General features: G+C 27.3%; 1 protein-coding gene across 3 annotated transcripts in view; it reads left to right on the forward strand.

The window, feature by feature from the left end:
• Nucleotides 1-12,286, forward strand: part of LOC107456878 (tyrosine-protein phosphatase 10D) — a 94,370-nt gene that overhangs the window by 77,639 nt on the left and 4,445 nt on the right. For 2 of the 3 annotated variants that reach the window (XM_016074848.5, XM_087155691.1), the window contains 7 exons: nt 2,261-2,478; nt 4,447-4,639; nt 5,492-5,672; nt 5,764-6,016; nt 10,037-10,294; nt 10,472-10,620; nt 11,970-12,105. In XM_016074848.5, coding sequence (XP_015930334.3) covers nt 2,261-2,478; nt 4,447-4,639; nt 5,492-5,672; nt 5,764-6,016; nt 10,037-10,294; nt 10,472-10,620; nt 11,970-12,105 — 1,388 coding nt within the window. The remainder of the gene's footprint in view (nt 1-2,260; nt 2,479-4,446; nt 4,640-5,491; nt 5,673-5,763; nt 6,017-10,036; nt 10,295-10,471; nt 10,621-11,969; nt 12,106-12,286) is intronic. The other variant, XR_011638411.2, reaches the window with a different exon arrangement.

The following is a 12,286-nucleotide window of genomic DNA, read 5'->3' on the forward strand; positions in this document are numbered from 1 at the left end:
GTTTTTTAATGTTTAGACACATTATATTGTTGAGAACATCTCCTAAATTGGTTAACCTTTGCCAATATTTTTAAATCCATTTTTTATATATTAAGATATTTAAGTGTACACTAACCCTTAAATTTCTCAATATATTAAAAAATGAATTTATTTCGCTTTGAAAAATAAGGACTAAAACTTCTGTTACAGAGTAAGAATGATTAAAGTTTAATTAAATATTTATATATTTGTGTTATGTGATTTTGTACTTGGTGTAACTAGTTCAAAGATTTTGTTAAGTACAAACAACTTCTGTTAAAACTTCTGTTTTTAATCCAAACCAAGTTTTATTCTCAAGACTTGTTTCTTTTTAACAATTGATGACTCAAATTAAAGTTTAAGCTATTATTTCTACAGGCTTTGATTTTGATTATGGAACTGTAGAAAATTTCAGAAAATTACTTACGTGTTTTTTTCCCTTATAATTTGTAAATGATTCTAAATTTTAAAAGCCTGGTTTCTTGTAATGAATGCCTTGGCTTGGTGCTAACGTTATGCTAGTACTCCATGCTGACACCCCAAAGAGTGGTATGTTAGGACCTTGCTTTGATTGTTAGTGGAAGTCCTGAGATAAACAATGCAAAAAAAGGTAGAAATTTTTTTTTCTTCTTACGGGCGAATCAGCTCTTCTCTTATAAGCAAACTATCACAATATAAAATAAATATACGCAGAAATGAGTTATGTTCTTAGATTACTACATGAACCTGCCCAAACAAAAAAGGGAGATAGCGCTTTATTTTTACCTTTTGTTGTTGCAACTTGTAACATTTCTAGTCTTCACCACATTTCAATAATTGTACTGTGCATTGATTTTTTATTAATTGTATATAGTTTATTAAATCAAATGTTGTTTTATTTATAAATAGAGTGAAAATATCTTTATCTTTAATTTTCTTTATATAATAAATTTAGATTAAAAAAATCATAATTTAATAATTAGAATCAAATTATTAAATAAGTGTATTATTATTAAAATAAATGAATTTGAAAATGCTTTCAGAAAATTTGTATTTTTCTTAATTTTAAAAATCTTTGAACATAAGTGTTAATTGTTTAAATATATTTTTGAAACATGGATTGATTATCTTTGAAGGATTGTAATTCTAGTGTTTAAAGATTTACATATTTTCCTTTTTAAATGTTCTCCAATGAAAATATATGTTGTTAAAAGAATTTTTTTAAGAATAACAGGTAAGAGTGAGCTAAAAAAATAATAAAACTATTTTTGTGCCAGGAAGAATAAAAAACTTAATAGAATTTTTTTTTAAAAAAAGCAGACGCAAAACTCTCGAAACTTTTTTTTTCTCACTAAAAAATGTCATATATATGTACTTGAAAATAAATATTACTGCTCTACTTTGTCATTTTTTTAAATGTAATTGATATGGTTCTTATTAAACTTAGAAGTAATTAAATTATTACCTTGGAAAGCCAAAAGAATTTTTCCAGCGCTCTTCAACTGAAAAAAGTTAGTGCATCTTTATCTTATATGAATTTAAACTTTATGATTCATATTTTATATGGATTTATAAGTCTAATATTTATTCTGACTTATTAAACATCTGCACGCTCTTATGTTATTTCAATTTTAAGATACTTTTTTAAAAAATTTCAAAATACATGTTTCGCTTTTCAACTTAAAGCAATTCTAATAGGGTAAATAGGCCGAAGATTTATTACTATTATTAGTGAATATATCTTTTTTCTCGTTTTCTTGATGGCACAGGAAAACTACTCAATAATTACCAAGGGGTAAGTAACAAAAATATATTTAAATAGTTAACATGATCATTACGGTACAATGTTAGACATTACTACTACTACTTTACAATGTAGATGTTCTTGCTTTTTACAAAATCTTTGTTTGCAGTTACGGTTTCAATCTAATGATAAACTCTGCCATCTATCCGTGGTTCAATAACAAGTATTTTTACAACATGTATTAGTTGTATGCGGTTTGATATAAAACTTTTTCTATGATTTGCAATTATTATATTTGAATTTATTTTATACGGATACAAATGCATTTATTATGCATGGATAAATTTAATAATTTGTTTTTAAAAATATCTGAATTTATATTTCTTATACCTAAATTAAATATGACTGTAAATCTTTATAAAATTGAATCTTTTTATTTTACTTGTAATGGCATGTATGAATATAAATACTAATACATAAAGTAACGTAGAAGATTAAATATTTGGATACTTTTGATAGCTCCCCCGGCTCCTGCTAGTAATGTGTTCCCTATTAGCGTTGGTAAATCCTCAACTACAGCAAGAATTCAATTTAGGAAGAATTTCTTTTCTCATAGTCATGGACCAATAACAAGTTATACCATAATTGTTGCAGAAGATGATGGTATTGATTCAAAGCAACAAAAAATGCCAACCTGGAATGATGTCCAAAAGTATTCTAGGTGGCCTCCGTACCAGGTTTGTTTGCAAGTTTCTTATATTTTTACATTTGCCTGCAACTAAATTTTACTCTTGTTTCGTTAAAAAATTCTGAAGTCATGAAGGATATTTTTCAATTCAATTATGTATCAGATGTGTTAATGATACAAATTCTTATACTTTCCTATTCTGATAAATGTTGTACACAATCATGCTTGCGTGTAACAATTATTGAATAATTGTTTTGTACTGAATCAACCAATGTTCATAAAAATCTGTCCAGTAATTCAAGACATGATCAACGAAAGAATTTGTTAGTTATAGATTTAAATTTTTGAAAAGGTGTTATTTTTCCTGGTTTTATTTATTATTAATTACTCATAATTAGAAATTAAAACAAAGGTATTTGGATACTTAAAAGTTTCAACTTGATAGAACTTAAAAGCTCCTTCAATACCTTTAATAAGTGAAATTTGCAATTTACTGTCAAGGCTACAGCAATTTTTGTAGATAACGTTGGTCTCAATAAAAAGGTCAATTTACTAGTGTTTCATGTAATGAGAAAGTAGACACCACCAGTTTGAAAAGTGCTTTTGTGGCAATTATGGCTCTGTGGCATATGTGTTTGTTCCATGGCTTCTTGGCATACAGACACAATTATGTCAACTGACAATCCACATAAATTACTTAACTACAAAGGAGATATCCTTTACCAGGTATGCATTTTCTTCTTTTTAAATACTTTTGTTTAACAAATCAGAGCTTATGATTCTTATTTAACAATGAACATATATTTTAATTGAGAAAAGATTTTTGAAACATCCAGCTTTTAAAAAAATATTAAACATGCTTCTTAGTAGTTTTTATTGTGCTTGCTCAACACAAAGCATTTTTTTTCCTAGTACAATAATTTAAATAGCTTATTTTCATATAATTATTGTCTAAGAAAAGAAAAAAGCTGCCTGTTTCAATGACAAACTGTTTTTTTCACTTAAAGCAGAAATATTTTGCCTTAACTTTTTACTTAGAATAGATATTATTATTTAGAATAGATAACTTTACCTATTTATTACTTGTTTATTAGTATTTTTTTTCTATTATTTTTATCTGTGATACAGCAATCTAAAAAATAATTATTTTTTTTGTTTTTTCATTGTTTAAGGGGGAAATACCATATCAGAAGTTTTATCAGTATGAAACTATAAAAGAAGCAGATAAATTTGGTTTCTGTAAAATTTTAAACAAAACTAATAAAGTTGTATTCAAACTTTCTGTAAGATTTGTTTTCACAAATTAATCTCAAACTTTTTGGTTTTCCTGTATTATAATTACATTATTGTACCTTTTTCTCTTCATCATAATGGAAAAAATATTGATTTTGAAAGTTTTTCTTTTTTTTCACCCTAGGAATAGATGAAACAAAATTGACATTTGTCTTATTATTATTGTTATAGATGAAATAATGTAAGAGATACTTAATATAAATGATGTTTCAGATAGTAAAATGTTTCTTTCATTTTTGGGAGAAAACAGGTAAAAATGGGTCTTATCTAATTTTTTACTGAGCAACACGGCATAGTTGCTTTTGGCTCTTCAACCATTGAATTTCATTTCTAATTCTATATTGAAGAAAAGACATTTTCTTTGTTATAGCTATGGAGATTATCTTAAATTGCTGGTTTGTCAGTGTAGAAATTACTTTCTTTTAAACATGGGTTAGTGGTAGTATTGCTAGTCTAAGTATTTTTCTATTAGTCGAAAAATATTTGTTCATATTGTATAAAACTTATCTAATAGGTATGTTTGTTATCTTATAAAATGGATAGATTATAACACTTTACATAAAGCTTTAAATGTATCAGTCTTCCATCATTTGCTCATAATAAATAACAGTAAAATTTTCATAATGAAACTTATAAAGAAAGTAAGACATTAACTTTAATTAAATAAAAAATACTAATGTCTATCAAAATTTACTTCTGTTAATCTGTGTTTGTCCTATTTTAGGTTTCAGATCCGTTTTATCCATTTAATGGTACATCTTCAGTTGAATTCACCATTGGAATGGATGATTGCACTGATGTTAAAGGGTATTGCAATGGACCACTAAAGCCTGGAACCAACTACAAAGTTAAAGTTCGAGCTTTCACTGCTCCTGAGAAATTTACTGACACTGTTTACTCTTATTCTTTTCAAACTGGTTAGTCAAAACTAAAATGTTTTACAGTTGCTTGCTAGGTGTTTAAGAAAAAGTTTTTTTCTCATAGAATTTATAAAAAAATTCTATGTTGTAAGTAGTTTTAAAAAAAGTCTATTTCTTTACTAAAATTGACTTGTTAAAATTCTTAAATTATCTTTATTTTTTCTGTTATCATTATCTTAAGATTATTTTAGTGGTTAAAGTAAGTTACTTATAATTACTATTTCAAATAAATTTAAAACCCTAATGTAAATAAATAAATATTTTGTTCAATTAAAAATTTGTGTCCAAAAAGAATATCCAACTTATTGCAATGCATAAACAATATTTATACATAATACATGACTAATACATAATCTTTCTCATATGTTTTTGAATGCAAACTATGTTTTCCTTATTTAAAATTCCTTAAAAGTTTAAAATTATTGAAATGTGAAATTAAAGTAAACTAAATTATTTATTTTCCTATCTGATGTTAGAAATTAAACCAAAAGATTTGCAGCTTTTTATTTTTTTTAAAATTGTTTTTCTTTCTGAAATGCAAAGAGTTAGTAGATTTTTGTTTTTTAAATTCACTTTAAATTGTAAATAAATTTGAAACTGGTTTCTGATTTTTAAAAGAACAGCTTGCTATAAATAGTTTGGAAATGTACAAACACATTGTTTTTCTTCTTAATTTCAGCGTTTGAGTCAAGGCTAGTAAAAAACATTCTTATTATAGTTTATTGTTCTAGAAATTTAAGTTCGTTGTATTTTTGCACAGATATTATTATTTTATGCACTTTATTTTGATATCAAGTTACTTGTTATAATTTAATATGCATAATTTTTTTCTTTTTTTTTTCTTTACAGATACAGATAATACAGCTATGCTTGCTGGAATCACTGTTCCAATAATTCTAATTGTTCTTCTCATTGTTATAATAGTAGTGATAAGACGAAAGCGCAGACATGGCCCTTTTGCAAAAAAAGTTTCCGACGGACATATTAAAGATGATTCTATGTCGATACCAGAGAGTGAAATTATAACTAAGTAAAATTAATGGTCCTATTTAAAGCTTTTCTTCTTTATATTTTTCATATAAAAATAACTATTTTAATACATATTTTTACATCTTTTTTAGTCGACCTGTGAAGTTGAAAGATTTTGCAGATCATTATCGCTTTCTCTCAGCTGATTCAGATTTTAGATTTTCGGAAGAATTTGAATTGCTTAAACATGTTGGACGGGATAAACCTTGTAATGCTGCAGATCTCCCTGTTAATCGGCCAAAAAATAGATTTACGAACATTCTTCCATATGATCATTCTCGAGTTAAGCTTATGCCATCGGATGATGAAGAAGGATCAGATTATATAAATGCTAATTATATCCCGGTAAATATCTCAGCCATAATTCTTAAAAATGTTTGAAAACTCTGTAATTACCTTAAAATACTGATAGAACACCCTGACTTGTGAAAACGCCTCCTGTAGTTTCGCACAAATGCTGATTATCAATCAGTACCAAATTTTAAGGTGGGGTTGGAGATTGGACAATTGAATTTGAAAGATTGAGTTAAGGAAAGAAGGCCTGTCATTCTTAGAAGTGTCCTAACAGGGGAAGAAAAATGTGAATAGAAAGGGGAAAATTTGAATGAAAGAGATATGGAGAGCGTATGATCATATTTTTATTTTTTCACCTATTTGCTTGTCTCGCAATCATACCAAGATTTAAAAATAGAGAATTGCTGTAGAAGTTAGATTTACTAAGCTCATAGAATAAAAAGCTGATAGAATAAAAATTTTATCATATAATTTTTCTCTAGATTCAACTGTATTCTCACTATATTGATTAGGTTCATCTGCAAAATTTAAAAATTATTCCTTGGTCTTAAGGATTTCCATTGAGATGAAATAGTCTTGTCATATTTTTTTTAATATATAATATTGGAAATAAAGCTCTATTTCTAGGTCTAATTAACTATTTTCTTTAGGACAGTACACTTACTTTCCAACAAATTTTTTCTGAATCAACTGTTTACAAAGTGATGATTTCAATGATGCGGGTAATTAGTCTCTGAACATGCTTCTTTTCTTTAAATTTATCACTTGGATGAGGAAATAAAATGCTTTAAAGCAGGAACTTTATTAAAGTTTTTCGATCATGTCTGCTATTTTATTTTTTCATTTATCCTTGTCCCAAACATAAGAATCCCTCCTGTTATGTGTGTGAAAGCGGGGTGCCGCATGACATCTGAGATGAGTTATTTTTTCTTATTGATTTGTGTTTTGTGCTTTTTCGGACAAGGTAAGAAAGTTTAGAGATTCATGGGTCTTAAGATTTGCAGAGCAGTATTATAGTTATCATTTTTCCATAATACAGTACAGAACCCGTTATCCGGAAATCAGAAAACCAAAAAACCAGAACGAAATTCGATTAGTTTTCCCGCCATTTTTAAAAAAAAAAAAATTTCCTCATAAGATTTCAGGATTTTTCGTTCTTTTTTTAAAGATGTTTACCTTACCATCATTTTGGAAATAATCATTAGTGTATTACTTCATCGTTTTTTCTTCTTTTTAAGATTATTTTTAATTTTTTTTTTTAGTTGGGTTTAACTATAAAAAAACGGCTTTTTGTAGTGATTCAGAAAACCGGAAAAATCAGTTATCCGGAATATCGATGGTCCCGATCGTTCCGGATAATCGGTTCCCTACTGTACCTTTCTAGATGAAATGTCAATTAATTTGAAATTCCAATTATGTACAAATTATACAAAATTAGGAAAATTTTAATTTTTTAATGGTTTTGAAAGCAGTAAAAATGTAACTAGTGATAAAATTTATTACAATCTTTTTCAATAATAAGGTTCGAAACATCTGAAGTACAATACTTTTATCCCAAAATAATACTTTTTTTATGGATTTATCAATATTGCAGTATGTTTATAAATTTATTTTTATTTTAATCCATTGTAGATTATGCTACAGATATTTTGAATTTTAAGCATGCCTAGGAGTCAAAAAAAATTAATGAATACTATGAACGGAAAAAGTACAGCATCACCTTAAAACTTGCTTAACACCTAAACTTCATATTTTCAAATTTTTCTTCTGTGATGATAAGGCTTACTAAAGTAGCTTTGATACCACTGCTTTTATTTTAAATTATTTGTCCCTTGTGTATTATTGAAATTAAAAAAGATCAGATGGTTTTATCAAAGAACTAATAAAGTGTTAAAAATCATTTATCTATTTATCGAATAGTTTTGAATTAAGCTTTTACAACCACTCTTTCCTCTGAACAAATGTATTTTATGTACTAAAGTATCTCTAAGCAAGCTGTTAGTTAAAAAGTATTGATTTGTTTTTTTTTCTTTTTCGAAAATATTGGAGAGTAAAAAAATAATACTGTGTAAATAAATTAAACAAATGCGAAACAAAAATGTCTCCAATACGAAATTATATCTAGTATGCTTTAGAACTAAATTTTTTAAAAAAATTATGTATTAATAATAAATAATTCTATGTAATCAATAGTTTATGTCTCAGTTGTTTTCTTATTTGTTTACATCCACTTGCAGGATAGTTTTAAAAGTATAAATTAGGATTTTAGAGTGAATAACACTGAGGAACAAATATTTTCTTTCATTTATACAAATACTTGATCTTGCCTAATTTGAGTGTGGAGATTTCAAATCTGAAATTAGTTTTGATCCTAAAGCTACAGATTTTTTTAAGAATGACATTTTCAGTCCATTGTAGGCTGAGATGTAAGAGTTTAAAAATGTTATATATAACAGGGTGTCACTTAAATGTTGCGACAAATTTTTAGGGATTTAGGGCACATCAGCGGGTTTAAAATTGCATAAGAACGTACACCAAAATTTTGGTATTTACATCTAGGGATGTTACCCTATTATGACCTGTTCAGAAAAAGTTCATAATAGGGAGACACATTTTCTAATGCTCATATTTATTTTTGGGCATGGGTTCTTATGCATTTTTGTTCCTGATGTTATAACCTAGCTTCCCTAGAAGTTAGTCGTAACATTTGTGCGATTCCCTGTTATATATAACGTTTTTAAACTTGTTCATTTCAACCAACAATGGACTGAAAATGTAATTTAAAAATATGCAGTTTGGAAAGAGAAATCAATTTCATATTTTGCAAATCAGCAATGCAAAAGTTTCCTAGATTCCTTCAAAAATCTTATGTTACAGAAAATTTTTTTTCTCTAGCATAAAGATTAATATGAGTTTTAAGGAAGAGAAGCAAATGCAAAAGGTTCATTTATGAAGTAAATAAAGCAATCCCAGTTCTTAAAATAGATAAAATAACTTCTCTGTGAAAAGTATATCTAAAGTCCTCTTTTAACATATTTTTCTTTGGAACCAAATACAGCAAAGTAACGGACAACATTTTAATTTTTTTTTTAAATTCATGCATTAATTTTCTTCTATTGAAATACCATAATAGGTAGATTATTTCTCCCTCAAATTGGCCACCTATCATGTAGTTTTATTGAAATACTTTCTCTATCCACTTTTGTGGTTCTATGAATTTTTGTTCAATGTATGTTTTGGGAGATATTTGTATCTTTACAATATATTTTAGTATCAAATTATTTTAGATACAGCTTAATATTAAATATTTAGGAGCATGTAATCCCTTTTAACTGTAACCCAAAAATAGATATTTTGCAAACTTTTTTTTTTTTTTTCAAACACTCAAGCCAAACTTTTGTTGACAAAACCATCACACAATTTTGCATTTTATTAAAAAATAGTAATAAATGACTGCTATTCCTGTTCATATATAGATCAAATAATTTCCTATAAAGTGTGCAATTCTCAAATCTATTTTTTGTGTCATCAAACATTGTTTTTTAATGCAATGTATCCAGGAATTGCACTTTTTAATTTAAGTCATGACTTTTCTGCCCTCAGTTTTATTTGTGTCTGAATTATTTCATTATACATTCTTCATTTGATGTGCTTCTCTGTTATTAGGCTTTCTCAATAGATAGATTGAATCTTTTTTAATTAAATTATTTTGCTCAAACCTACCCTGAAGTTAAAAGAATCTACCCTATGATTAGAAGATGATCATTGGATTTGAGCAAATGAAACAAATATCTCTTAATTAAAGCAGGGAAAAGAAACCTGTTTTCCCCATCTCATCTTTGAAAAAATTTACAATATGGGATTCCGATGCAAATGATTCAGAAATTGTAATGATTTTTGTAATAACTGAGTGTGTTTTTACAAACAAACATAGACAAAGGAAGTTTGAAAAATACAGTATTAATAATACTATTATTAGAGTTTTTATAGTTTTTTTATATAGTGTGTTTCAATTTTTGTGTTTTAATTTATGTTTAACTATATTTGATTAAATATTTATATTTCTTTTAGGGTTATAATTCACCTAGGGAGTTTATTGTAACTCAGGGTCCTTTACATAGTACAAGAGATGATTTCTGGCGCATGATTTGGGAGCAAAACTGTCGTGCTATTGTGATGCTGACTAGATGTGTAGAGAAGGGAAGAGAAAAGTGTGACCATTACTGGCCTTATGATACTCAACCTGCTTACTATGGGGATATACAAGTCACCATTTTGAATGAATCTCAATACTCAAAATGGACTATATCCGAATTTAAAGTTTCTCGGGTAATATTATATTTCACTATAAATCTTTATTGCTATACTTGTATTCCTCTGATTATAAAAGATTTAACAAATTTTTATTTATTTAAAATATCCCTTTATTATTTTCATAAGTAATATTTCTAAAAAAAATTTCCCTTGGACGAATTTTTAATAGATACATTTATCTAACTTTTATAGGGTGATCAATCTCGAATAGTAAGACATTATCATTTCACAACTTGGCCAGATTTTGGAGTTCCAGATCCACCACAAACACTTGTGAAATTTGTGCGTACTTTTCGGGATAGAATACCCCCTGATAATAAACCAGTTGTCGTTCACTGCAGGTACTAATTTATTTTTAATTGCTCTTAAAATATGAAGAAATTTGTATGTATCAGAATCTCAATTATCTGAAGTACTCAGAGAATGTGTCTTAACTTCAACATTTCCTCTTTTCCTGGATATAACTCCATCACTCTAGCTAAAGGCCATATTTCCTTTCGTTTGTTGTCAAACTCTATAAGAACAATATCCCTGACTTTAAGTTGTTCTGATATTGATGTTGTTGATGGGCACTAAACAAATAGATTGAGGTATTCTAATCTAAATCTGTCTCAGTCTCTTGTTGGAATCAATTGTATCTGGGTGATATAAGTCAGGTACTTTAAAAACTAGAATTTTAGCTAAAAACATAGACAGTGTCAAAGGAATGAAATATCTGAATTTTCTCCTACGTAAGGGAGAGGTCTTCTGATCACAGTCTTGCAATATACACTTAAACTCTTCATAGTCCAGAGATAACTGTCTTAAAGTTCATCGCTAAAGGTTTTTAATCATCTGCACAAGATGTTTCCAAAAACCACCTCACCACGGTGCAGTGCCTGGTCTGAATTTCCACTAGATCTTGTTAATAGGGATTTTTATCTCAATAACTTTATAATCAATTGTCTTCAAGAGATTGTTGGCATTGTCGAAATTGTGATAAATCTTCTTAAGTCAAGTAGAAAACCTTGAGTAGATAGAGACAAAATCAGTTCCTAATGAACTAATAAATGAAACAATTTCACATCTATAAATACATCAACATTTTTATTGTCGAATTCTATTTATCTAGAAAAATACAGTTTCTAACCTACAAATGCATAAAGTAATTCTTAAATATGTGTGACACTTGAGACTAGCTTATAACAGAAGTATTATGCAAAAGGAGTTTTGATAATTAAATTTCTACTGTAACGTTCTCATATAATTTATAGCGTATTATATTTGTTTCATTTTCAGATAATTCTGTAAAGACCACTTTTAATATATATTTTTAAAATCTTTGTCAAAAATAAAGACTAGTATGTAGATAGGTGGTTGTAAGTTAATATTTGAGCAAGGAAAAAAAAACACAATTGAGAAAAGTTGGGTAAGCAAAGCAGGTTTGATTGCCAGCTGAAACTTGAAGGTGTAACTAAATAATTTTCAACTCTGCCAATCAAACCTGTTGGTATTTTGCACTGCTACTTTCCTCAATTGTGATTCATCAGATTACAATAGCTTTTTTCCCCTTATTTAAATATTAATTCTCGACCCCAAATAAGCATGCTTTTTTTACTACATTTTTGATAAAGATTCAAAAAATATAAATTGGGATCCTGTATTTATTTTTAAAAATGATGTATAACTAAATAAAACTTGTCTATTTTAGTGCTGGTGTTGGCAGATCAGGCACTTTCATTGCACTAGATCATATTCTTCAAAAAATTCAAAAGCATGATTATGTAGATATTTTTTCAATTGTATATGAAATGAGGAAAGAAAGAGTGTGGATGGTTCAAAATGAAGTGAGTGGTTTTTGTACCAAGTTATTTTAATTTATCTAAATAGCCGAGAAAAAAATATTATGAAGTGATAATTTGAATTTTTTACCTTAAAGAAAAGTGAAACTATAAAATATATCAAATGAAATGCTTTTTTAGTTAACATGCAGGATTAGTCAAAATCTTGTTTTTTTTTATTTATTTA

The sequence above is a fragment of the Parasteatoda tepidariorum genome, chromosome 12 (assembly GCF_982258835.1).
Source record: "Parasteatoda tepidariorum strain Cologne lab strain chromosome 12, Ptep-v5.0, whole genome shotgun sequence".
NCBI lineage: Eukaryota > Metazoa > Arthropoda > Arachnida > Araneae > Theridiidae > Parasteatoda > Parasteatoda tepidariorum.